General features: G+C 37.0%; 2 protein-coding genes and 1 non-coding gene across 3 annotated transcripts; 2 read left to right on the forward strand and 1 right to left on the reverse strand.

Annotated features, from left to right (window-relative positions):
• Positions 1-939: 939 nt before the first annotated feature.
• LOC114454067 (arylamine N-acetyltransferase, pineal gland isozyme NAT-3-like) lies at positions 940-2,804 on the forward strand. The gene has a single exon (XM_028434176.1). The coding sequence runs from the start codon at positions 1,009-1,011 to the stop codon at positions 1,858-1,860; it is 852 nt and encodes a 283-aa protein (XP_028289977.1). The 5' UTR covers positions 940-1,008; the 3' UTR covers positions 1,861-2,804.
• marchf6 (membrane-associated ring finger (C3HC4) 6) lies at positions 2,757-26,787 on the reverse strand. The gene is made up of 25 exons (XM_028434165.1): positions 26,416-26,787; positions 23,725-23,824; positions 21,501-21,574; positions 20,287-20,430; positions 19,037-19,109; positions 18,781-18,949; positions 18,480-18,672; positions 16,313-16,374; positions 15,478-15,510; positions 15,293-15,344; positions 15,139-15,197; positions 14,983-15,063; positions 14,766-14,834; positions 13,649-13,723; positions 13,045-13,179; positions 12,738-12,958; positions 11,150-11,287; positions 10,867-11,089; positions 9,755-9,824; positions 9,487-9,668; positions 9,278-9,412; positions 7,588-7,677; positions 5,868-6,000; positions 5,590-5,725; positions 2,757-3,282 (listed from the first exon to the last, which is right to left on the reverse strand). Exons 1-25 carry the CDS (start codon positions 26,432-26,434, stop codon positions 3,195-3,197), a joined length of 2,754 nt encoding a protein of 917 aa, XP_028289966.1. The 5' UTR covers positions 26,435-26,787; the 3' UTR covers positions 2,757-3,194.
• Positions 26,788-27,609: 822 nt separating this feature from the next.
• On the forward strand, positions 27,610-27,683 carry trnat-agu (transfer RNA threonine (anticodon AGU)). The gene has a single exon. It is a non-coding gene; the product is annotated as a tRNA-Thr (tRNA).
• The last annotated feature ends 219 nt before the right edge of the window (positions 27,684-27,902 follow it).

Raw genomic sequence — 27,902 nt, forward strand, 5'->3', positions numbered from 1 at the left:
AAGACATAAGAAGCGACTGTTAGAATAGTGATGTTACTTGTGGTGTGAAGTACACACCCTTTCTGAACGTACCAAGACATTTGTCTGAACCAACAGGTCCAGGTCTCCAGCCCTGAAGATAGTTTTTCTCCACATTTTATCCATTTGTTATTATCTAGTATCCCTCCTCCATTTGGCATGAACCATGGTTTCAGCCATGTGTCTTCTTTTGTTAAAATATGTTAAGACATTTCTGATTGCCAGAGTCAAAACATTAGCTGTCGCACATCAAGAGATAAAAACATATACACATTTTATTTAAGTCAGGTAGAAATTCAAAAGTTTATATCTAACAAGTTTTTAATTAGAAGGTTTTTCCATTTGGAAATCAAAATCAGTTATTGTAGTTAAAGATGACGTTGCTAGATACAGATTACGCACATGATTATTGATTGTTAGATATTGTTTACCATTGAGGGGTCTAATGTGTCTGTTTTTGTGATTTATTTGGTATATGTATATGAGATGTTTATTGTGTATTAATTTTAGTATTTAGAAGAGAAGGCAGACATTTCTTTTATTACCGTTGTTAATTCTTTACTGTCTTTTAGTGATAATCTGACAGTTTCCAGTTGTTTATATCTGATTTCTCTCATCACATACGTAGTTTGTGTTGTTGTTAAATTTAGATTAAGTTAAAATCAGATGTTTCATTTTAAACTGTTAGTTCCATAAAATAGGCCTTGCAAAATTTGACCTGATAAATGATATATTTTATTATAAGGATTATTTAGTATAAGAATATATGATTATAGTATGTCTAAAAGAAACGATAATGAAAAATATTTTATATCAACACTACTTATACAGTAAGCATAAAATAAGTCCAAGAAGTACATTTTCAGAGAGGCACGATTCCGGTTTGTCACACCTGTGGGGCTGCCCGGAAGTGATGATTGCGTTACCGGAAGTTCAAAAGTTGTACTTTTGGACTTCCTTACCGTCTGTTTGAGGAAGCTTTCTGCTAAAATGAGCTCCGTAAACATGCTTACAGGGCCGTACTTGTCTCGCATCGGCTTTGAAGGCGTGTCTGAGCCCAGTCTGGAGGTTCTGAGGAGGATCCACACCTGTCACCTGATGTCGGTACCGTTTGAGAACCTCACGGCTCACAGTGGCGGGAGAGTGGAGCTCGAGCTCCCTTTGATTTACGACAAGGTCGTAAAGCGGCGCCGCGGCGGCTTCTGCTACGAAGTCAACAGCCTGTTGTCATGGTTATTGAGCCAGCTGGGCTTCCACGTGACTCTGCTCTCAGCTCAGGTGAAGAGCGCCATCACAGGGTGCTACGGACCACCTTTTGACCACCTGGTCCTCCTGCTGAGCCTCGAGGGGAACCAGTGGTTGTGTGACGTCGGGTTCGGAGCACGTGGTTTGCTGTCACCACTCCTGCTGGACTCTGAGGAGCCCCAGAACCAGGGCCACCGATGGTACCGCATCAGGAGGACCACAGAGTTCCACTTCCTGGAGGAGCGTGGCCAGGGCCCAGATGGAGACTGGGTGGAGATGTACAAGTTCACCCTGGAGCCTCGCTGTCTGGGAGACTTCACAGAGATGTGCCAGTATCATCAGAGTTCCCCCTACTCACTGTTCTTCTGCAAGTCCCTCTGTACGGTCCTGAAACCAGGAGGACAGATCATCTATGTGGGTCATAAGCTCATCACCAGAACCTTTCCATCAGAACCCAACGGGTTGGAGGAAAGTACCAGTAGAGATCTGGAGGACCAGGAGCTCACAGTCATACTAGCAGAAAAGTTTGGGATCGTGCTTTCTGCTCCTCTGATAATAAAGGATGAGACCGTCCCTCCACCTCCACTCACATATTAATGATCACACACTAGGGCGGAGTCAATTACAATTGTAGTAATTGATAATTACTATTATCTCATAATTAGTGAGGATACAGGAGGCATCACTTCAACTTTCTTCATTTAAAAACAAAAAAACAAAAAAAACTTTAGATTATTTCATATCCTTCAAGAGGATTCATTGATTAGGCTAATGCTAATGCTAGGAAAATGCTAATCCAGTGCGAGGTTGATGCTAATGCTAAACTACTGCTCGGTTAATGCTATTGCTATGCTAATCCTAGGCCAAATTTAATTTATGCTAAGCAAATGCTAATTAGGCTAAATCTAATGAATACTAAGTAATGCTAGGCTAAATTTAATGAATGCTAATGCATAACAATGTTAGCATTTGCCGAGCTTTAGTAATCACTAGATTTAGCCTAGCATTAACCTAAGTAATGCTAATGCTAGCCAATGCTTGGCTAATTTTAGTTAATACTCATGCAAAGTAATGATAATGTTAGGCAAATCTCGTTAATGCTAAGCTAATGCAGTATTTGACAACGTGGGCCAGAACCTGCATCCTCACTTGCATTTTCTTCAGGAAATATGAATATTCTGGTTGTAATTGAATTGTAATTTATTTCAGATATTTGTAATTTACAGTTTTAAAATTACAAAGTAAATTCAATTAAATGCAAACCTGGGGAACCATGTTACAGATCTATGTCTTAATGTATTTTTAATTGGGGGAAAAATGCTGATCACTGTAACCATAATTGAGTGGTAAATAAACATGAAGATGTAATTGTAATTTAAAAATGTAATTGACCCCAACCGTGTGTGACACTAGTGTTGGAACTCTTCCTCTGGTGATTTAACGACTACTATGACATGATTGAAAAACTTCTTTCAAAAGACACGCTACAAATATAAATTGTCACTTTGATTTAATAAATTATACATACATTTTAAGATGTACAATGGTGAATTGCATTATTTCCACATCTGTCTGTTTTTTTTTTTTTTTTTTTAAGACAAAGTCCGCGTTCAAAGTATTTACACATAATGTACAATAATCAGGCAGCGTTTTACAAAGCAAGGCAAGAATGACAATACCGATGGTTGAAGCTTTAATCCTCTTCCTTCTACTGTGTGTGATAAAGAGCATGACTCAGCAATCCAGTGAATCTTAATACAGTTTTACCCTTCAATCTTTGACGGGCATCGGTGGACAACACTTGTCAGAATTCATCAAAGAACCGCAGGAGGTGCAGTGGGATTTCAGTCAGTGGACTGAGTGGAGAATGAAAAATAGGGGTGAGAAGTGATATTTGCAGTGTAACTGGTGCAAAAATATGACAGAATAATCTAATCTGCAAGTGGATTAGAGGGGGGGACTGAGCTCGTTCTGCCAGCTTTACGTTCATAGTTGACGAGCCTCTGGCCGACGAGATACCTGCAAGAAATAAAGATTTAAATGTTAACACCTAGGTTCCCAAAGAGGGGTACGGGTACCCCCAGGGGTACGCAAATTGTCATAGGGGGTAAGTGAGTAGAAATAATTAAAAAAAAAAAAACATTGATCAATGTACACAAGTTTGTATTTTACACAACGTATAAATCATACATTACGTATGTAAGGCACCAACAGTATCCTAGCAATAAGTGACATCAGTCCTGCAGGATTTGCTCTTTCAAATTTCATTGAATTTGTGGAAATTGTGTTAAATAATTGCAGGAAAATTGACTTTTTTTGAACAATTTAAAATGTAAAATGATTGCAGTCATGGGGAAAAAAGCATGGGAAAATTGCAATTCTCCAAATATTGTGGAATATACATTCAATTTGTGTATTTAGATATCTGAGCTGATTTATCTACAACTGAATTATTTGGTAATCTGGACAATAATTTATGTTGTTTCTGTCTTTTTAACTTTCTCCTGCAAGCCAAATTTGATGGCCAGATTTGTGCTGTAGTGCTACGTTGTATATGACATTACATTATTATGTTTTTAAGTGTGCAGAAGTAGGGGGTACATGGCTTCAGGTTAAATGTCTGAAGGGGTACGGGACTGTGAAAAGTTTGGGAACCACTGTGTTAATACCGTAACTGTTACAAAAATGATAATTTTCTGACTGAAAATACAATAAAGCAAAACATTAAAGGGATCCTCCACTGTTTTTACAAATGTGGACTAAAACCTTTGAAATGTACTTATTAGTAAATCTATGCCTAACAAGACATTATTTTTTACCATGAGTTCTATTAATTTTTAAAAATGGGACTAATTTATAGTTTTACCGCCATCTTGAACTATTGTGATTGATGATGTCATATGGCCCCATTTCTTGCTTTTGGTTGCTCTAAATAATCAGGAAACGTTAAAGATGTGTATGTAAATCTTTTGTTTACCAAAAGAGGATTAAAAACAGTTGTGACCTGAAAAGATGACCGCAGAAGGTGACAGTTCCAACTCTGCAATTTTATCGTTGACAATGAAGCAGAGAAGAAGAGCTCTCATTAGGAACCTTTACTCTCCCGTAAACAGTGCGCTGACACGCTCTGGTGGCTGAAGTTAGCAAGTAAATCACACACTGTTGGAAAAGACACTAACCCTGAGAATAAAAGTCATTTTGGGTGGGAGTCTACTACCACACCTCAGAGTTGGAACTGTTGCTCCCTACAGTCACAGATCTTTTTGGGTCACAACTTCTCTTTCCATTAAACAAAAGAGGTTTACATTGACATCTTTAAGTTTTCATGATTATTTAGAGCAACCAAAAGAAGCACAAGTTGTCATTTTGACTGAAGAGCCTGTAAAGTAGTCCCATTTTTTTTTAAAGTTCAAATGAATATTGTACAAAATAATGTTTTGTTAGGCATGAATCTTCTAATAGGACTGAATCATAACAATCGAAACACTAGAGCGAACATCGGCTCGTCTGTAAACGGTCACATTTACAGACCTTGGAGTCGCTATTATCTTACCAATAAACGGAAAGAGATTCATCACTTTTATAATAAGTGCTGACTCGGCCACTGGGAGTGAGGCCGAAGGCCAGGGCAGACTGACTTGATAATAATGTATCATGTTTTTCTGCAGTCAGTGTCTTCTCCTCGTCCTTCTCTCTCTGCTCTGTTTCAGGTGTCGTGAAGCTGATGATGGCAGTTCCTGATCTGTGGTTCACGACTCAACTAGTCTGAGACACTCTGATGTTCTATCTCTCTATCCTGTTCTGTTCTGTTGGTCCTTCTGTCCACTAACCCCAACCAATCGACGCAGATGGCTGCCACCTCTGAACCTGGTTCTAACGGAGATTTCTACCTGTTAAAAGGGAGTTGTTTCTTCCCACTGTCGCTAAATGCTTATTCATGTGGATCTTGTTGGGTTTTTTCTTTCTTATTATGAATTTTATATTTTAAAAAGCACATTGAGGTGACTGTTGTAATTTGCGCTATACAAATAAAGTTGAATTGAATTGAATAATAAGTACATTTAGAATGTTTTAATCTGCTGGTGCGCTGCCACTAATGAGCACTAGTCCTAAGTCCACACGAGGCTAGATTTTTCAAAATCCCTTTAAATAAGTTAAAGCTGCTGGATTTACACAGTGTAGGCCTCGGATCAATTAATCTAACATCATTTGCTCGTCTTCAGCAGCTTTAAGTGATGACTGGGGTTTATTTTAATTCAACTTACATTGTAATCAAAGCAAAAAACATCTTTATAGTTAACTTTAAACAGATGTGTTAACTCTTACTTGTCGTTCTTGATGTGTTCGTACAAGCGTTTAAATTGTCTGATCTGGAAGGAGAGGATGCCGATGAGCGACACCACCATCAACAGGAACGGATAAATTCTTCTTTGCATTAGAATCTCCATCTCAGGTGTAACTCCTGGAAAAGGAAAAAAAAATTATGGTTTAAATTAGATTAAAAAAATGACTGTCAGTGTCAGAAAAAAAAGATCTACTGGCAGTAAAACATGATGAATGAACATAAATGATTAAACAGCGTGTAATGGTTTTCAGACACTGACCTACAGCAGGCACCACCCCAGCAGCGATCACGTAGGGCACGCACAGGGAAAGCAGCAGCACACAGATAACAGGAGCAGCTAGTTTACGGATGATGAAGTGCAGGTCAATGTTGCGAATTCCGTTGGCGTAAACCTGAGGAGATCAAACAAACGAAGAGCTCATACACACCACAGGGACGAACTGTTACTACTGTGTGTACTTCCATCAGTAAACTTTAGTATCAACACAACATGTTCTCTCGAAAGCCATGTCAATAAATCAAGAGATTGAATCTACAGAAGAATGAATTAAAAATAAAGGTGGAGGCATACACTTAACTCCTTTCAAGTTTATTTAAATTCAGTCAATATTTTATTTTACAATTATTTTCTTCTTACAAACCGTTTGAACTGTTTTAACTCAAACTAAAGCTGGGCGATTTTGCCTAAAAAAAAATCTCTCATTTTTTAATACAACATTCGAGTTTCGATTCGATTTTTTTTTTTTAACGCACTTAAAAATGACTGCAGACATCAGATATAATATCAAAAGTGTAACTTTATTGCTGTGATTGTCCTCAAGAGTTAAAATGCATAGAACAAACCATGAATAAAAAGTAAAGGAGGCTCTGTCATTCAACAATTTCAAGCGTTAACCCAGGTTTAAGCTAAAGTCCAACAACAGCAACTTCACAGTAGCTTAAATATTCTCATTAAGAAATTAGATAACTATATATTTTATAACATAACGTTACAATTAAAAAAATAATAAACTCTTCCCTTACCATCTCAGCATAGTGCAAATAAAACATTAAACATGCCTGTGGCACACATATAGCCTACTCAGAAGGTAAACACATGTAAATAAAGAGGGGGCGGGCTCACATTGCGCTACAGTAACCCACAAGGACGAAACGTGAAAAAGTCTGAAAAAACTGTGGTGGAATTTTTAATTTTTTTAACTTGAATTTGCAAAATAAAAATGTTTTTTATCTACAAATTCAACAAATCGATTTTTTGCTCAGCTCTAACTCAAACCAAAATAAGCACATTTCTTCATTGATCACCATGCAAAGTTGAACAAAAATTTATGAAAAGTTTTCAAATCATAAATACAGTGAAAACAAATAGAGGTAACTTTCTCCTGTTTTTTTTAAATGTGCAGCTTATGTTCCTGTTTGGAATTGACATATTTATCTTAAGAAAATGTGTGTGTGTGTTTTCTTGCAAACGAGGCATCAGGCTTTGGCAGGTTCTGGCTTAATTTTGATCGTTATACCACGGGTTCAGACGATGCAAGGTAAGTCAGGTGATTGTGTTTCTATTGGTGAAAGAAAAACGCACAAATGGATGCTGACTAACGCATGGATGTGAATAGTGTCTGGTTGAAACGGGTTTGGGCTTTAAGTGACACTGGCTTCTTTTTTTTGTCGGACAAGTTCGGGTCGTGTTCTGTTGGACTCGGGTCGGGTCATCTTTTTTTTGGTTGGATTAAAGCTTTTCTCTCACGACCGTGACGTCTAAACTAGCGTCTCTAAAGCAGTCCCAGCACCCCCTATTGTTGAAGCAGAGTATTGAAGCACATATCCATTTTAATACCCTCATATTTGCATCAATTTTTAGCTGATTTAGGAAATATCCTTACATCCCTAATTAAAGACATGCATAACATTTCTCTTATGGATGTTGGAGGGCAATAGAAACATCCCATAATAGACTTAGCCATGCTGCTATAGCCAACCTGCTCAATAACAGTCTTCAGCCACCACTGGGGGCCCATCAGAGTGATGGCAGCAATAATTTTGGCGTGAAGAACTCCAAGAGCCCAATCCTGCAGAGGTCGAGACAAATACACATTAAAGAGTTGCTGAATTTGAATTTTATTTTGGCAGTCTTCAGAAAAAAAAAAAAACCCAGGACAAACAACACTTAATTATCTCACTAATGACCCTAAAGGGTGTAGGTTGAAACACAAGCTTATACATATCCACACCTACCACATCACAAAAACTAAACAAGGCTCTAGATAATATCACAAACATATACAATAATAAGTAGGAAACTAATGTTGCTAGTTTTACAATACACATTCAATTTATATTCTGCATAAAGTTCTATATATGCACATCAAACATATATACATGTACATTCACACATGCATGTAAATGACTTAAAATGTTATAATATAAAATAATATTAATATTTTACTATTTAATATTTACTACAAAAATTTTATCAATTAAATTTCAATTTAAATTATTGTGTGGCAATGTTTAAATCAATAATAGTCTTGATCACAATATATACATTTTATCATGTTTATTAAGTACTAATATATTTTATACCATTATATATTGTTGCTGTCTGAGGTAAAATCATTGCTCTCTTTCTTATACTTATTAATTATATATGATTTAAAAAGCTTTTTAAACTGGTTTATGATGACGCTTTGTTTTATCTAATAATTTAGACAGTTCCATAATTTAACCAGGTTAATGCTATTGCTATGCTAATAGCTGGCTAAATTTAATGAATGCTAATGCTAGGCTAAATCTAACTAATGCTAGGCAAATGCCAATGCTAAGTAATGTCAAGGCGAGGCTAGATCTAGTGAATGCTAATGCTAAGTAATGCTAGGCTAAATTTAATTACTGTTAGCATTTGCCGAGCATTAGCATTCACTAGATTTCGCCTAGCATTAACCTAAGTAATGCTAACGCGAGGCTAAATTTAGTTAATGCTCACGCAAAGTAATGATAATATTAGGCCAATCTAGCTAATGCTAAGCTAATGCTAATGCAGTGTTTGACAACGTGGGCCAGAACCTGCATCCTCACTTGCATTTTCTTCAGGAAATGCAAATAATCTAGTTGTAATTGATTTCAGATCATTGCAATTTACAGTTTTTAAATTACAAAGTCAATTTAATTAAATGCAAACCTGGGGAACCATGTACTAATAATATATGATTTAAAAACCTTTTTAAACTGGTTTATTTTGCTGCTTTGTTTTATATAATAATCTAGACATTTCTATAATTTAACCCCTGCTATTGTTGTTATACTCATCCTTTTCACTGTTTTTATGGCATGTTGCACATTGAAATATAGTGTTTTTTTCTTTTATATTCCCCTCTAATTCTAAAAATCTTTTCTGCAACCCTTTTGGAAGTGAACCTTTGCTTGCTTTATAAATCATTTGGACAGTTCTGAGTTGGATGAGATCTCGGAGTTTTAAATCTGGTGTTTTTAAGAATAATCCATGTGTGTGTTCTCTGTATTAGTCTTATTGCTCTTTTTGCACTATGAATAATGGTTGGATGTTAGTTCTGTACCCATTTCCTCAAACTTCTACACAGTAACTCAAATATGGTAAAACAAGTGATCTCTTTGTTGTTTGTGATGGTTCAGACCAATGAGCAACAGTCCTACCTGCCAAGGGTAGAACAGGGGGGTTTGGTCCAGGGGGACCCTGAGTGGAGCCACAATGACCAGTTCAAACAGCAAACCCAGGAGGAGGGGAATCGCTCCCGCAACCAGCAGAGCCACCACAAGAGTCTTTAGGATCTGGAAAAATAATTCACACTGTTAATGTTTGTGACATGAATACGAGCAAGGCAGCAGCTCGTGCTGGTATTTACCATGAGAGTCCACTCCTGGACTTTGTGCATGATGACCGTGCGTCCCTGAGGCATCCAGGCCAGCAGCACAGTGATTCCTCTAATAGACAACCAGCACACGTACAGTCCGCACGCCGCTGTGTACAGCTCGTGGATTTTAGAGTTTCCTGTCCAAAAGGACATCAGCCAACGGCCAGTGAACACTGAAACACACACAAAGCTACATTAGTGGTCACTGTAATCTAATAATGGAGATGGTTTAGTTGTGACTCAACAAATGTCATCTCACCTGGTAGAGTTAGGCACACCAGGCTGGCCACCAGTAGTGTAATGCACATGAAAGCAATCAGCAACACAATCTATAGGTAAAAAAAAAAAAATAATAAATAAAAAAAACCCAGTAGGAATCAGTTTATAAAAAAAGCTTTTTAAAGGAGCAAAGGTTCAGATAAAAAGAGGACCAGATGCATTTAATTTAGGCTTCAAACCACAAATGACAGAGCACTTCTTTTTAAAGACCTGAGTCATGTCTAAAATAGCTCCCATTCTGGGTTTTGAACATAGCATTATAAATCTCAAATGTTAAGATGAAAGTCTCTAAATGTTGGTTATTATCAGCACTTAGCAGTGTATTATTCATCTCTGTAGACAACAGAGAGATGTCGCTGCACAATTCCATTAAATTCCATTTTTTTTCAATAAGCAGTTTGAACAAATGTATTTGCTTTGATAATAAAACTCGTATTAGAGCAGGATGATATAAATATGTTCCTTAATGGGATGTATTAATCCACAATGTCATGTCCACGTTGTATGATGTTTTTTTACTCAGAATTAATTATTGCATGTGCAGAATGATAGGAATATATTTAAAGCGGAATTGAACGTATAAAAGAGCGAGAAATATTTCCATACGGAATTACTCATTTATTTATTTTTTCTCATCTGTAAATAATAATGATCCTCCACAGCCTTACTATGTGCAATAATGTTTATTTATCACCATAGTGAAAATTTTACCCAGTTTCTCTGAGGGGTAGCAATATTACTAGGTAGTCATTGCAAAACCCCACTTATCACTTATATACTGTATACATCTTTTTTTTTCCTGTACTGTTATCTTGATCAGTATATATTATTTATTTTATTTTTATTGCCTTAATTTTTCCTCTCTATTTGTATTTGTATTTCTCGTTTGCTTGCTCTGTGTGTCTTTGGCTGCTGTAGCGTGTCAATTTCCCCACTGTGGGATAAAATAAAGAATTATCTAATCTAATCAAATCTAAAAAATAATTAACCCGCCATTTAATTTGGGCTTAAGTTTAATTTGGAATGGCCATTTTCATTCTGAAATAAAGCTCTTGTGTAAACGTGGCTAATGATGCTGAAGGTGAGTCTCACCCTGAAAGGGAACCGCAGAGGTCTGTGGTAGGGCTGAAAGCCCACTGGTCCCCCTTGCTGCAGGATGGCCTGATGGGCAGCATGCAGCCCCTCACCAACGGCTGGGGCAGGGTTGTTATTGTTGTTGTGTTGACCGTGTGGAGGGTTGTTGTTGTTATTGTTGTTCACAGGCTGATTGGCATCGTTGTCTTCCTGCTCACCAAGGAGGTAGGAATGAAGATCCCTGGAAACAAAAAAGGACATTCAGTGGAAGCTTTGTTGTTTTAATGTAAATGTGACTCACAGTAAATATCCAGCACTGACGGTCCAGGCTCTGACCAGGCCTTTGAGCCACTGACGTGTGTGGCCCTGCTCCAGCAAAGCGGGAAGAACAACCTGGAGTAACAACAGCTCCAAAGACAGCTCGCTGACCGGGGCGTCGCTGGTAAAAAGAGAAAAAGGTTATGCATTTTAAATGTAAAAATCATCAACGATCAGGTTAATTTAATCGTCGAGGCCAAAATGATAATCACGATTATTCATCATGTGATGGAAAACATCTGTATTCTTGTTTACCTACACTTTATCAAACAATATGTGAACAGTTTAAGATTAAATCAGGGCTTTCACCTTTATTGGTCATATATGTTATTACATAAATGAAATTTGTCCTCTGCATTTAACCCATCCCTGAGGAGCAGCGGGCAGCCATATTGCGTCGCCTGGGGAGCAGTTAGGGGTTGAGGGATTTGCGCAACATACCAAACCGGCAACCCTTCAATTACAAGCCCAGCGTTCTTAACCACTAGGCCACCACTCCCAACAGAAAAAATGTAATACCACTTCCAACAGAAAAAATGTAAACAAGAATAATGATAAATACTAAAATGTACTAAGGGCCAACTATAAATACACTGTTACAGACTCAGAGTGCAACTCGTGAAAACAAAGACAGCGTATAAATAAAATGGGAGCATAAGGCTTAAACCTACAGGTTTAGGGCAAAGAACAGCAGACTGTTTAACATAATCTGTCTTCAGTATCTGCTGGACACAAATAGGAATTTTGTGATGCAACATTAGCTTTAGCCTTCACGCATTTATCGTATTTGAATTTGTGATATTTTTTATAGGTGGTTGAACAGGTTAGTTGTTTCCCTGCAACGCACACACACGACTCTGCTGCACTCTTTACATATGTCATGAAGTACAGACTAGAGATGCTCACAGTTAACCGGTTAACCAATACCAAAAACTTAAACCGAATAATGCTAAATAATTCGGTACTTATGTCTATCAACTCATGGGGGCATGTCTATCAACTCATGGGGGCGTGTCTGCACGCGCAACACAGGCGTTCTCCCCACCTCAAAAACACCCCTAAAATTCTCTAGTTTTCTCGACTCCCACTCACTTCCACGTTAAGTTATGTTAACAATGACGTGACCTACAAATGTGTCCGAACTCGGCCCCACCGTCTGGTTTAATCGGGATTGGGTGTGGTAGGATATCCATCGTGTGTGACAGACCAAGCTGAGACCAGAACATGTTAACATGTTGCTTTTTCTTAATAAAAACCAGCAAAAAAGCAGCATTGCAGGTTGGTCGCTCGACAATACTCGATCTCATCAGCCTAGTTTACAGAGTGACCTGTAGCTTAATGAAGCCTTCATTAAGTGTTTGCCCCCTAGTGGTTGGCTGACTACTGGGGTTGAGAAAGTGCCTGATTAGATATGCAGCAGAGCAGCATTTTAAATGTAAAAATTGTCAACGATCAGCTTAATTTAATCATAAAGGCCAAAATCATAATCACGATTAAAATGTGATCAATTGCACAGCTAATAATAGATAATGAAATGTTAAGGTGTAATGGTCTCTGTGTGTGGTGACTACCTGTAGAGCATGACGTTGTACGGGAGGAAAGCAGGCAACAGGACTTTGATCAACCTGATTGGCAACCACAGCATGAGCAACACGATGGAGCCGAACACGACCACAGACAAGATGAACCTCCGCAGGTGTCTGTAGATAGGCAGGTGGATCATCTCCTGCACTGGGTTAAAGTCTGGATCATTGAGGTTTCTTAGAAACCACAGAACTCCAGGCCTCAGAACCTGGTGGGAAAAACAGGGGGAAATGACTGAATTTAGAAGAAGAGGAAGCAGGAAGAGGGAAATATCAATCATATGGTTAGTTTTACCTCTCTCAGGAGGAGGATAAAAGACGCAAAGTAGAAGACGTAGACCATTCCCACGAGCCAGTGCAGAAACATTGTTGTACCCGGCGCTGATTTAAAGCTCAATTCTCTGTCTTTCAGAGAAGCGTCAAACATCTCCTGCAGGAGGAGACGAGGGAAAAGTTATTCCTAATATCGACGTACAAACAATCCATTTTCTTAAAGCATAAAGCTGAGGAAGAGCAATAAGATCAAACATAGTTTATAATATTAATTAATGTATGTAATGATGAAAATGTCAGGAACATAAGTTTTGAAAACTTAATAAAAAATGGGGGTGGAAGATACGTGCTAGTTCATCCCACTCCCTTTTGAGTATTGTATTTATGTCATCCACAATATTGATGTTAATATATATCACATCATTAGCCATGTAGGCTATAAATAGAAAAATGTATGCACACATACTACTAAAGCTTTTTTCTGTTTGTAATAAATTGCTCCAAATAAATAAATATATAAATAAATGCACTACAAATCCCATGTAAGAGTAAATAAATACTAAAAATTGAGAGAGAATGAAGGAAATAGAGAAAATAGTAAAAAAAAAAAAAAAAGTTGATCTTACTAAAGAACAGATGTCGAGCCACCAGCCACAGATCAATGGAAACACACCAATCTCCACAACGACCAGCAGAGAGACCTGTGATTGGATCAAAGCTTTAGTCATAAAGTATGTCAAAAAATGTCAAACTCATGGTCCGTGGGCCAAATTTGGCCCCACCAGAGGCTTCACTTTGGCCCACGAGAGGATTTAGAAAATTTACAGGGAAACATGGATCAAGAAAAAAAAAAAAAAATATATATATATATATATTTACTTAGATATTTCAGTTTCTTCACAAATTGTTGCAAGAACAACCTGCAATTTCTCACAATAATCCCATCAAATTTACAAAGATTACAGGTACATATGTATTTTATATATAAATTATGTATATCTATGCAAACTGGTAGCAATAATCCCCAAGTATGCTGTAAAATGTTTTGCTTTGATATTGGAAGTTAATTAAATACATTGTTGATTTGGCACAATAATGAAAAAAATATTTTTGTTTTTCCTTTTTCGGGTCCGGCTCCACTTGAGATCAAACTGTGTTCCAAGGTTGGGATCAATTACATTTTTCCTTCCTCTTATTAGCTTTCTGTTAGCATCTCATACGATAACGGGTCAGTTGTGACCCATGTCTTAAATCAGCTGTAAAATACACTACAACATATTATCCATCATCTAATTTGTTTGTATTGGTTACCTTGTTAGACTTCTTAATCAATAATAAAATATTGCTGGTAATAATTTTGGTGCGGGTGTATGTGCCTTTTTTCTGTCTGTATACCGCTTGATTTTATTAATCATTTTAAATGGTGAAATGATCCTCAAGAGTGTGTAAACTATAGAACTAGCATTGTTCTCCAGTTCTGTGCTAAATTACATTGCAAATGACAGTTTGTATAGCATTTTCATTTCCAATTACAACAACAAAGTTCCGTTATTATTACAATGGCTTTTTTCAATTACAATTATATTAACAACATAATAATTGTATTTAACCATCAATTACGTGATTACAAAAATAACTGAGCCCAACCCTGCTGTGTTGTGTTTTAATTCCTGAAGCAAAATTAGTTTGATTCCCCTGGTCTATATATGATCAATGTAAAGCACTTAAAAAGTTAGACGTTACCTTAACAACGATGTAGCAGACTCCCAGGAGACGCCGTGAACGTTGGAACCTGACCAAAGCAGCCAGTCCCTACGGTGGCCATTAAGGATCAATACTATAACCACACTGTCACATACAGTATAAAACAAACTAAAAAAAACAATAAGCAGCATGCATTACACTGCATCTAGTCTTTGTATTTACTGAGGTGTAGTTAGGCTGTTTGGTTGAAGGATACGTGACAAAGGATGAGAGTCATAGCCAGCAGAATGTAGCCGACGATAGTCGTGATCAAGCCCTCAAAGTGTGAGGCCTGGACCTACAGAACAGTTCAAAGTCAGTAAGAACACTTGTGTAAAGTGTTACAATAAATAAATAAATGAATCATTCTTACATATTCCTCAAAGCCAAGGCCAACGACTGAAAAGTGTCCGATGTGGTACGGACAAAACGCTGTTTAACAAAGAAAAGAGACATATCACAGTTAGTGTAGAACCTCACAACAACACTTCTTCTTTATATTTCTATACAGGTTTGTTTTTTCTCACCAAAAACCAGGATGAAAAGTGTGTTGAGAGACACGACCCAGAACACGTGCTCCTGCAAAACAACAAAACCATCTTCAGACAAAAATACCAGGAAATAACTTAACTTTCACTCACTTCCTTCTTTGTGATGAAAGATATTCAGACTAAAAGTTAAACAGCGAAGAAAAACAAAACAAACAACTTACCAAAAATACTAGTGAACCATCCAGTCCAAGCATCTGAGTGGGGGAGAAGGAGAATACAAATTTAATTGCGTCTTCAATTATCATGTTCAATTACAACTCAATTTACGATGACTGGCATTTTTTCAAATACAATAAAAATAAAAATAATTATTTTCCCCATAGAAGTAAATTACAATCATGTTACGAATTATTGAAGTTCAAACTCAATTATTCGTAATTACCACGTAACCTTCCTCTTGTGTTAGCATCCTGTTAGCATTTCTTATGATAACAGGCCAGATTTGACTTATGTCTTATATCAGCTGTGAAATAAACTAAAAAAAATATTATTTATCATCTAATTAGGCTTTTTTTAATCTCTTGGTCACCTTGTTTGGCAGCTAAATATATGGCTTCTTGACCAATTATGTTCACACTGACAGCCTTTTATTTTATTTGGATTTTTCAACATGGTCTCTCTTGTGTTAGGAATAGATTAACTATTTTGTTTGAACTGTGGTCCTGTTGTAATATACTGTGTGGCAATTCTGAGAGATTTATTATATTATGACGATTATTTATTTATTTATTCAGTTTATTTCCGACACGGTTACATTCACTTTTTTTTTTTTTTTACATTTTTTGTACATGCCGAAAAAGGAGACGAGAGAAGCAGTTTGCTTATCAGGGTCCCATCCCCTGTTTTACCATCGCAAATTTACATGGGTTTACATGTCTCTCTGGTCAAACATTCTTGAGTTGTTGAACAGTCCTTTCTTGTGTATTCTCATCTGTAGTCAGTGTTGTCTTGTTTTTATTATAACGGTCCCTAACCCTGGTGGGAGTATTTAGTTACCCTCTCCCAGGTGAGCTCCTCTGCAGCCCGGTCCCACTCCAGAGCATTCCAGTTCATATCATCTACAGGACAAACAAAGCATGTCAGCACATTTTCAACATGAAAAACATCAATATTAATGAAGCATAAAAGCCCATATCAGCTCAAATAGAACTGGAATAAATCACAACCAGAAAACCTAAATGTTGTGTATGATTGGCCACAGTAAGCAGAGATCGACTGACTCAGTAAGTGGATACAGACGATTGATGGATAATATTTTCATCTTTCGCCGACCCATTAATGCACTTGACTAAACACATTTACAATGCAATATACTTAGGAGCATTAGAACGGAAAAGCTATTTGCTGTGAGATAAACAACATCCATTCTTAGTGTGTCTTTTGTGTTTCTTTCATCAAGCACAAAGGGAGCTCATGGTTTTTAAAAGCTTTAGTGTAACATTCCAAATGTAATGGTGGACATGCAGAGTGCTGCTACAACATTAGCTCTAACAAATCTAAGGCTCTGTTTACACGACAACGCATTGCTTCTGTTTCCAAAATGTTTCCCATTCAAAAAGATCTGTTTACATGAAACCGCGGGAAACATAAAAAAACAATGTAGTAAAATGAGCCAGGCCAATAGATGACGGTGCAGTTCTGCAATGAACAAAAATAAGCACATGCGGAGAGAGTATCTCTCTTTAAGCCTGAAGCCATTGCTGCCTATTCACATCCATGCGCGGCGCAAACATGTAACACATGCAGCTCATAAACCTGCTCTCTCTAACATAATTTATTCATAATGGCTTGGAATTATATAGCACATTTTTTCAAGGAGACTCAAAGCGTATACACACTATTATTCGGTGGTAATAAGCGACAATGTAGCCACAGCTGCCCTGAGGATTCAAACCCCAACCCTTCAGTTACTGGATGCCCCACTCTGCCACTGAGTCATGGTAATGTACCAGAGAACAGCCTCTATTCACCTCCTCTTTCTCGCTCTAATCCAAACACTGCGTCTGAGTCGAGTCTAACCAGAGTCTGTGTTAAAAACATAGAAATTAAACCTAACTCCATGTTTGAGCACAGACTGTATCTAAAGCTCTCAGTAGGAGTGCAGCTCTGTGATTGTGGTCAGAATCTGGTGCAGACGTGAAATACGTCTCCGCTGTTCCAAGTGATGGTGAAATATATCAACACTTTGTTGGAGAAGTTCAGTTAGATTCCAAAGAGTGAGACACACAAACAGCTCTGCAGCCTCAGTGTGCAGTGAAGTATCTGTTCCCTGTTTACACAGAGATGGAGAGGAAGGCATTTTCAGAAACTTTTAATCTGGAGCCCATTTTTAGAAAGTTCTGTTATCAAGCACCAAAACACCGTGTAAATGGACCGCCAAAAGGCAACAAAACTTTTCCGGTTTCACTTAAAAACCTTGTTGTGTAAACAGGGCCTAGAAGAGTGCAACTAATACAAGTACCGTACAAAAAACGATTTCATATGCAAATAGCGGCCGATCCAGAGAAATCGGCGACGAACGATATGTGTATCCTTAGTAAGAACTTTAATTTGTTACATTATTGAATATATTTGTAAAAGTAAATAGCTTTTCAAAGCCCTAAAAAATCCACGTGAACAGAATTTCGGATGGAATCACGGAATAGACTGGAATCCACTGTTAAATGTGGAAATGGACAAATCGGGACGAAACGCCGTCACCGTGAGGCAAATGACTTTTTTTAAAACGGGGAAACGTTTCTAGGGATCGCTCATTAGGTGCACGTGTGGAATGATGTCATCAGGATCATTTAAATTAAGTTGTGACAATAATGCTGCTCTCATACATCTTTATATGACATAAAAAATCAAAAAGGAACAGTCATAATAATCCATGTCACTACAACTTATATCTTACTTTATTTTTGACATATATTTTTATTATTTATGGGTTTTTTTATTTATTAGAATCTATTTTGTTTCCTCACAGGAGTTAAAAACTAATACTTTCTAAAAAATTCACTAATATTTAAAAAAAAAAAAAAAAAAAACGGAATTTTAAAAAATGAATGTGGAAAACACATTGGAAAAAAAAATAAAACTGATTTCATAGGGCCCTACTTTTCCTTCAATAGAGAAAAATATGTGGTGTTTACAGTCAATAAAAAAATTAATCATCTTGAACCTTGTGCTCCATTGTTGGGATCTGCATCCTCTGCTGCTGCCGCCTCCTCCTCCTCCAGTTCTGGGTCGTCACCCTGGTCTGGTGGGACATCAGGGGGCTCGGGCTCTGCTTCATTAGGGGCTGGGGGGTCAGCTGGCTCAGCATGCTGGGCGGCAGGTGGATCGTCAGCAGCACCTTGACCTGCAGCCTGGGCCTGAGGGAGAAGAATAAAGGATCTTTAGTAGAAAACAGCTTTAAAATCGACTTTAAAACCCATTTGAAATAATGTAAAACAAACTACAATAGTCATGATGTGCTTTACCTCATTGGCTTGTCCGGCTGCGTTGTGTTGTGGGGGCTGGTGCTGCTCTAACCAATGAGGAGCCCCACCGTGCACTATCTGCTCTCTAAGCCACACTAAGCTAATGAACGCACACAGGGTGCAGGTGACCACGAAGCAGCCCTGTAGACAATCTGCCAACAAGTTCTCTCTGCACCAACACAAACAATAGGAAACAAGGGTTTATTAATCACTAGTTTTTAAAGCGTTTATTAGATTTAACGTTGGTGTCACTCACGTAGAAAGCATGTCCAGTGGAAGTGTCAGGAGAGAGCTCACAGAGCCAGTAAAGAGACACTTGTAGATGCGACCTGAGAGAAAAAAAAAAACAACAAAAAACACCTAAATAAATAGAAATAAGTCAGTGTATACACCTCTGATAAATTAGGCACCAAACGACTACTGAATTATCCAATAATATCACATTTTACAGAATTATTTCCTGATTATATCGTTGGCTCAAAAGCTCAGAGAGATTAACATAACTTTGACATCACACACAGCATTATTTACCAGGACTAAGTAAAGTAATAGGAGAACTCTAATTACTGTATCTTGATCGTGTTAAACAAAGCTTAGGTCACTTTCCTTCCGTTACTGCACTGGTTCCCAACCTTTTTATTATCGTGACCCCAGTTTTAGATCATGAATTGCTGGCGACCCCAGAACCTTTCATTCTTTAAAATCAGTTTCTTGATTATGTTTGTTATACAGCGTTACAAATATAAAGTGACAATATGCACCAGCTCAGATATTTTCATACTGCTTTTTATTTGAACTAGATTTATATTTGAGAAAGTGAAAGTTTAGAACACGTGTATGTGGTGTTTTAATTTGAAAAAGAACAATAATAATTAAAGCTCTTTAAGCTTTCTGCCCCTTCCTGCACTTTATATCATTACTGATATTATTGTCACTATTTTTTTGTATATCTGTATTATTTTGTATTGATATGACTGGTGTTTTTCTATTTTTTTTTAATTATTTTGTTCTATTTATTCTTTAAGCGTAAACTTCATCTTGCTCCTTTTCAGGCACAGTTACAGATATCATTTTCTTTTTTCCTTTTGGAATTAAAATAGTTCATATCTGAATTAAACTTTACATAACATAACAGAAGAGCTTAACAGGGAACTTGGAAACGTTTTTTCGTTTATGTACATGTTCATGCACAAAACGATGACAAATAAAAATCTTTGAATTGTGTAGTTTGTTTTAACTGTGCAAAAATAAATAAATACATTTAAAAAAAAATGTAATTTTAATGTGCAATTTCTTAATATTTTATTATTACTAGATATTTCAGGCAACCCAAGTTTGAAAAACCCTGCTTTACTGTATGACGCTGTATTTCAATATGAGTTTCAGTACGACTGCTACTATTCAATGAAAATTACTTTATTCTTACACATAAAAACAAGCCTCTAAATTTAAAACTTTTATGCAAATTTGCACTGAATAATGGGATCTAATAGTTTGTATACTTACATGCTGTGAGAGGAACCACTCCCAGCCATGCAAAGGCTACCAGCGTGTAATGGAACCAGTAGCGAATGGCTGTTCCCACACTGGTCAAAAGGCCTGCACAAATGTCCTGGATGGGCAGACGGGAGGGCATGTCTGGGGAGTAAACTGACACACACACACACAGTGACTGAGACGTTTTGTATCACAACAGTAAAAAAACACATAATCATAGACAAGCAGCTAATCTAATGTTACACACGGTACTTAAAACTACCGTAATTTCCGGGCTATAAACTGTTTTATTGGCCGCATTACAATAATTTAGCAATTTTCTAAGTCAAATCCACACAAATGCTGCAGCCTAACATAGCCCGCATCCTATTGGCTGTTGAGGGTACCCTTAAGACAACTTGGCCAATCAGAACGGGCAGGTAGGAGGGCTGCTGTACTCAAGTTAGGTTACAGGGAAATGTCTGTTTCCACTGATAAGTTTCCGTTATTACATGAAATCTCCTCCTCACTGCTCCACGTCTACGTATTAGTCCATTTATAGCTTTTTATGTCACTTTTTACTGGAACCAGCGATCACAGCGAGTTGGACTCTGAGTAAGAATACGGACGCGATCGCTTCTAAACAAATCCATCGTGGTGATTTGACAACTTCTTACTGTTATGCTACTATTACAAACTGGCTGACTTTTACTGTAGACGGAGCAGAGATCAGAACAGCCTGTATCCAGGCTGTTCTGATCTCAGCTCCGTCTGTCCGTCCTCCTTACGGAAGCGTCTCCATCAGCCTCAGAGTCCAGAGCACCGATCAATCCTGAACAAACCTAACGTGGTGATTTAACAACTTTATGCTGTTTATCTTTTTATTACAAATTGACTTTTACTGCATCCACGTTGCTGCTGCAGCAGGCGCTCTTTCTCTCTCTCTGACAACATTTCTCTGCGTCGTTGCCATGATGAGGCAGTGTGCATCATGACTAAATGAGTGATCAGAATGATTATGTGCGAGCAAGAACGATTAAAAGTTAACAATTTCATTGTTCCACCTGGTCTAATGTGATGGAGCTCAATTTTGTGGTGGCATGAAGCTTATAAAACCAGGAAAAATCCACAATTTAGCCACGTCATTGTTTAAGCCACATGGTTCAAAGCGTGAGAAAAAAAGGAGCGGCTTATAGTCCGGAAATTACGGTATATAACACAGATGAGTCATCAATAGGACTTACTTGGTGTGAAAGCAAATCTGTGTTTGCATAATTCACAGTACTCCTTCCTGCTGTGCTTCAACCACTGGACCAGACTGGAAAAAGTTCAAAAATGGAAAGAAAAAAAGCTTTAATAAAATGATGCAAATAGAAGAGTTTAGACATTTTTTTTGTATCTAATAAATGAGTGTAACTGATTTGGTGATGTATCACAATATTTTACCAGACAATTATCAAATCAATCAACCAAAAAAAAAAAAAAGATAATTTTAATTATGTTTTGTTTAATGTGAAAAACAAATAATTGCATGAACATATGCATAGCACGGAAACAACTGGTCACTCGGTGTCAGTGAATGCACCATCAGACCTTGTTAAACTACTTCACTGAAGTTGATTGCATTTTATTTTCATAAAACATGCTGAACACGTTTATAGATGTATGTGGTTACCTTTTCTTTTCTTTTTTTTTTAATGAATTTAACACTGTCAGAATCTGTTGTAGAAGCAAAAGTTAGACTTTTTGGAAAAAATTAATTTGACAGACAAACATACCACTTGTTTTTGATATTTGTATTTGAATTACAGTACCATTTACTTGTTCTCGCAAGTTTGTAAAAAAGTAAATAAATTGTATTTCAGGAGAGAGGAAATTATAAATCGTATAAAGAATAAGGAATATCAACACATCAATCTAGGTCATGGTTAAAGGGTCTGATCTTATATGACTTTATGAAACGCGACACCTGAACAAACATGAAAATGAAAAGAAACTCCACCGTGCTGATTTATCCAACACTTGACCTATTCCCCATAGTAACATGTAACCAACTGTAGGGTGGGATTATTAACAACTATGCTGTGTAAAGGACTCATTACACCAGTTAATCCCAACAATACCAGTATGCTGAAGTATGTTATTTACACTCTAAAATAAAATAGCCATGTGTGCCCCCACAACGTGTGATAAAGTGTGCACTTTTCTAAAGGGACAGATTAGCTGCATTGTTCACACGTGCACTCACTCAGCCGTGGGTTACCATCCAGAAAGAACCAACTGTGTGTTTCAACTACCACAAAACAAACTCAGTCTCTCAGTGAAACAAGATAAAGTCCGTTTATCTTTATGCTTCCTAAAGCCAGTTTAGTTCACCTCTGTTTGTGTAACGCAATATTAACTTATAGAATATAAAACAATAATATAAGCTGTGACTATGACTATGTTGTATTAATGCACAATTGAGATTTTATATTACACATTAAATACGACTTCCATAGAGCAGGGGTTCTCAATCTTCGGGTCGTGAGACACTGGGAGGGGGTCTACAGATGCCTTCAAGACACTAAGAATATCTGAGCCCATTTTTGGTTATTTTTTTACCCTTTTTCTGCAACTACTCCAGACTTGCCATATTTTTGCTCCTTTTAATGCGTTTTTTCTAAATTACTCCCATTTCTGACACTTCTCCATCAAATTTCAATGCCTCTTCTGCACATTTTTTCCACTTTCAAAACATTTTTGGCAATTATAAACCCTTTCCACCTAATGTCACATATGTTGATGCATTATCCTCACTTTTAACCAATGTAGCCACATACACCATGTGTCGTGCCCGTTATTTGCCAGTTTAAACTAATTGTTCCAATATTGAAACTTTTTTTTTTTAGCACTTTTCTGTCTGTTTTGGTTACTCTAATGTGCAACTTTTAACCCATTTTTGTGGTTTTTAAAATCCTATTTCAGCACCTTTTCCACCATTTTTGGTCACTTTTAACCTATTTTATTTCTGATTAAATCAAGGATTTACACCTTTAAGATGACTATAAATTTCCCGGATAACAGTGGATATTATTCAGATGAATAAATAAATGTGATAATCACAGATTCAATGAAACAATGAAACATAATTTTGATGACTTCATGAATGGGCCCCAAGAACCTCTCCCCTTTATTCCCCCCTATTCTCCCCTTTATTGTTCAATTTGCTATTTTCTGACTTTTATATTCTTCATTAAAGTATGTAGAAAAGCTAATAAAGGTCACTACACTACTGCAGCAGTACAAGTGAGTGGTGGCGCTGTATGGGTGTCAAATATCCATGTCTACATATATATAAACTAGTAGTGGAGGCATGGATTTAGCACGGCATGGGTCACCTGAGGAGAAATTATGATGTTGTTGTTGTTGTTGTTGGTGTGCAAGGTGACCGTGAAGAAGAAGAAAGCTGAACACACACACACTCACCATTCCTGGTGGATGAACTTGATACTGCCTGTGCAGACACATGGGTGGTAGAGGGGCTTGTCGGGGGTCCCTTCAGAGCGACACACACGGCAAATGTCCGCTGTGAAAACAAACAACAACAACAACATGTAGGAGGAGGACAGGGTTACTAGACACCAATGGACACATTTAAAGCTGGGGTTGACCATGTGGCTTTAAGTCATTAATATTAAAAAACATGACAATCAATCAATTTTTTCGGAAAAAAGGCAATTTCAACATTGTGTCCTAGTTTGCACTTACAGGTATAAATTACATATGGTGCATGAGAATGACAATATCCAAACATTAAGATAAGATAACCTGTATAGTCCCACAAAGCAGATATGTGTTTCAGTGTAGTTCCAGCAGCAGATAAATAAAACAGCATATGTTTATTAAATTACCTTAAACTTAAATTCACTAACATTTCCTTGATATTATGAACAATTACCTAATTTTGTAAAAAATTTGAGGAAATGTATTTATTTTTTCATCAGTTAGATTAAAAAATGACTGCTGCCATCATCCATGTGATATAAGCGTGGGAAATCTGTAAATTTGTATACATGTGTATTTGGAGGGGCTGAGATATCTACAACTGAATTATTTTGTAATTTACACAATGACACATTATTTTATTCGTGTCATTTTTTTTCACCTTCTCCTGCGGAGTGAATTAGATGCTCTAAAGCAGCGATTTTTAACTGGTGGGTCGTGGACCTGTACTGGGTGGGTCTCAGACAGCTGGTCAAAAAAAATATTAAATACTTAATGTCTCTCACGTTGGACTTGTCTTTTGTTTTGAAAACTTTTCTTTTGACAGGCATGCTGTGAAATGCATGTTGCACAGGAAAATTGTAAAGATTATGTGTGTTTTCAACAGCTATTTTTAAAAAACTAAATTGGTTTGTTGAATTCTAAAAAAAAAAGTGGGTCGCGATTTAAAGACTGTTACAAAATATAGATCCCAGGGTGAGACCAGTTGAGAACCCCTGCTCTAAAGGGCTGGATTTGGCCCCCGGGCCTTGAGTTTGACACGTGTACTTTAAAACGTTCATCAACAACAATCGGGGACTTGCTCTAAATTAACATTGCCATTTGTTGTTATAATAAAGTTGAAGCCAGGGCCGGCCTTCCTGACAGGCAACACAGGCGGCCGCCTAGGGCGCTATCTGCTGGAGGGGTGCCAAATTGCACCCCCCAATTTTTTTTTTTTAAATATAAATTTTAAAAAGTATAATAAATGTGAAACACACCCTTTAAAATAACTGTCCATGTTTTTTTTTACATTTAATATTAATATAAAAAATCCGTAACGATGCCTGCTAATCTTCTGCCTATATTTATTTCATTTTAATTCTTGTTCTATTCTATATAATTCTATTGTGTTTGCACATTGTGTTCTTTGGTTTTAAGATGTGTTACCGACTAGTAAAACCAATCAGGCAAGTAGAAATTTCCTTGTACTGAAAGTTTTTACATCTTATTTTCACTTTCGATTGCACTGTTTAGCATTGCTTTTGCACCATTTTCAATACCTGTAGGTGTTGTATTGTATTATAGTGTATTATTCAAAATTTTAAAACAGGTTGTAATTTTTCAAGGCCGTGGCTACGGATACGTTAAACATATCTGTAGACTGCCAATTTATGGATACGCAGCGCCCCTCATTGGCCAGTTTAGGTCACTTGATATGTGCACCACGTGACTTAAAGTTCCGTCATTTGTATTTTAACTCATTTACCTGGCGCTACCCCGCTAACCCTTTTATTTTAGCCCTAACCCTAAAATGTTTATCTTTGTGGTAAATGTATTTTTAAAGGTGGAATTTTCCGTGTTAGAGAAAAAAACAAACAAAAACAAAACTTGTCAAGTGTGGGATTCAAATCACTGCCAGTGAAACCCACGACAGCGGTGAGAGCAGAAAAGCTCCAGAAATGTATCTATAGTCTCGGGGGCTACGTTTAACGCACCTCCAGACACTTTCTTTTTTTCAATGGTTTGTTGTGTCGCAAAACTGCATTGTTATGTCTTGATATTTGAAACAAACCAATATTTTTTTTATTGACATTTGATAAGCGTGGATTGAATTGCCAGTTCCCAATATTTAAAAAAGACTTTTCCCATTTTAACAAACCATTTATTTCATAGAGGTGCGTTTGTGGAAAATAAATTAAATTCCATTTGTGCAATATTTCGTTTTTTCCTTTTTAAGTTCATACATGAGATCAAGGGCCGTGGCAAGATTTATTACCTGAAATAAACGTGCAGGTCAAAGAAACTAGTAACTTTTACTTTGAATTCTGTTTACTTTAGCTACTTTTTACTTGTACTTGGGTACAATTTCAATCACGTAACAGTACTTCTACTGCTAGAGTAGGATATATCAGTACTCTTTACACATCTGACCGTGAGAAACACATAATAAAGTGAAGGAAACCGGTGATTGATGACATAACCACTAACTAACAGTTCGTCTACAAATCATTTGGTACAACAGTGTAATTAACATTATGTCAACAACGAGTTATTTAGCAGTCGTATCCAGCCTAATCGAATTAGCATGGACGACAAAAACGAGCTATTTTAAGCAACACTAGCGCGAACAGTCTCTACCGGCCTCAAAGTGAACAATAAAATAATGAATAAACTGATTTATTCGCTGCGTACCTTCTTCTGCAGTGTCCATGTTGGTCGTTCAACAGCAGTCAGTGCAGTCAACCCATCCACGTCAAGCGGTGTCGCTATGCTAAGCTAAGCTAGGCTAGTATGCATTAGCTGTCATAAAATGGTCACCCCGCAGATTAACGACGGAACAGCCTGTGTGCCGTTTCCTTTCGCCTCCTGCGGGTGTGTACAATGAGTCAAACGGTGTGTCTATACAGCGGTGGCCCATCAACTTAAAAAACAAGCGAGAGAAACATTACATTAAACAGTGAAAGAAAAGCCCTCAGTTTGTACAAGAATAAAACGGCTAGCTAATAGCTAGCCAAATCCGCTAACGCATGCGCTGACGTCAGATAGGACTTCTTCTGTGGTTGAAACTAGACCGAATCGAGCATTACCGCCGAACACTGTGAGGGAGTATAGATGTAGAGCAGTAGATTCGACATATCAGTGTGAATAAATAATTTTTTTTAAAAATCGAATCGAATTTTCCTTCCTTGATTTACAAATTATTGACTTTTGAATGAGATACAATTTTTATTTTTTTTGTTAATGACAAATACGTACAAGAATAAACAAATTTGGCATTTTACAACAAAATACCCAAATTAACACCTTGCAAAGGGAACAGCAACTTAAAGCAACTTGTTCAATTCACCCAATATTAAACAGTATTATGTAAACAATCATAGAAAACAAAATAAAACAATAAAATAAAACAGGTAATATCGTTTGTGCATATAAGATTAAAAATATTTTTGAAAAAATCCACACGATTTACTGCACGTTAGATCAACAAGGTTTGTTTTTATTCATTTATATTCCTATTGTGTCAAAACTAAGACTATTTTGAGGCCATTTTTGCTTTGCTTATTTATTTATTTATTTTACCATTTTTATGCAAACACCAAACTTGCCATATTTTTACCTCTTTTCAACCAAATTTCATGCTGATTTTTGCCAACTTGAACACATTCACGATTTGTCATGCCCATTATTTACCAGTTTAATAATTACAAAATACATCATAAATCTTAGTATTTACTAAAACTTACGACATTGACTAAAAATATAAAGGAAAGAATGTGCATTGAACAAGTATTTACAGTGACACCTACTGGTATAATTTAGATCAACACCTGAATGAAAGTTGCTTAGGCACTGATTCGGTTTCTCTAGGACCCAGCGTGATGCATCGGCGCCGTGGCTTAGATGGTTAAAGCGCCTGTCTAGTAAACAGGAGATCCTGGGTTCGAATCCCAGCGGTGCCTTTTGAGAATACAACGTAAAAACCTTAGTAAAACTATTGTTTCTTCGCCAAACTTATTGTAAAGTAATACCATCTGAGAAACAAAAGTATCTAATAAATCATAGTCCTTATAGAATTTGAATAATGAACAATAAAAAGTTTCATACTGTATTAGGTGTATAAAGTGCACTTGTGATTTCCTCATCTCCAGCAATTTGTTGAAACAAAAGCTAGCAACAAT

Source organism: Gouania willdenowi, chromosome 20 (genome assembly GCF_900634775.1).
Source record: "Gouania willdenowi chromosome 20, fGouWil2.1, whole genome shotgun sequence".
Classification (NCBI taxonomy): Eukaryota; Metazoa; Chordata; class Actinopteri; order Blenniiformes; family Gobiesocidae; genus Gouania; species Gouania willdenowi.

Coding starts and splice junctions, on each gene's coding strand:
- LOC114454067 (XM_028434176.1), top strand. CDS start 1,009: ATGAGCTCCGTAAACATGCTTACAGGGCCGTACTTGTCTCGCATCGGC.
- marchf6 (XM_028434165.1), bottom strand. Junction 9,413..9,486: donor TCCAGGAGTGGACTCTCATG/GTAAATACCAGC, acceptor TTATTTTTCCAG/ATCCTAAAGACTCTTGTGGT. Junction 6,001..7,587: donor TGAAGACTGTTATTGAGCAG/GTTGGCTATAGC, acceptor TGATCTCCTCAG/GTTTACGCCAACGGAATTCG.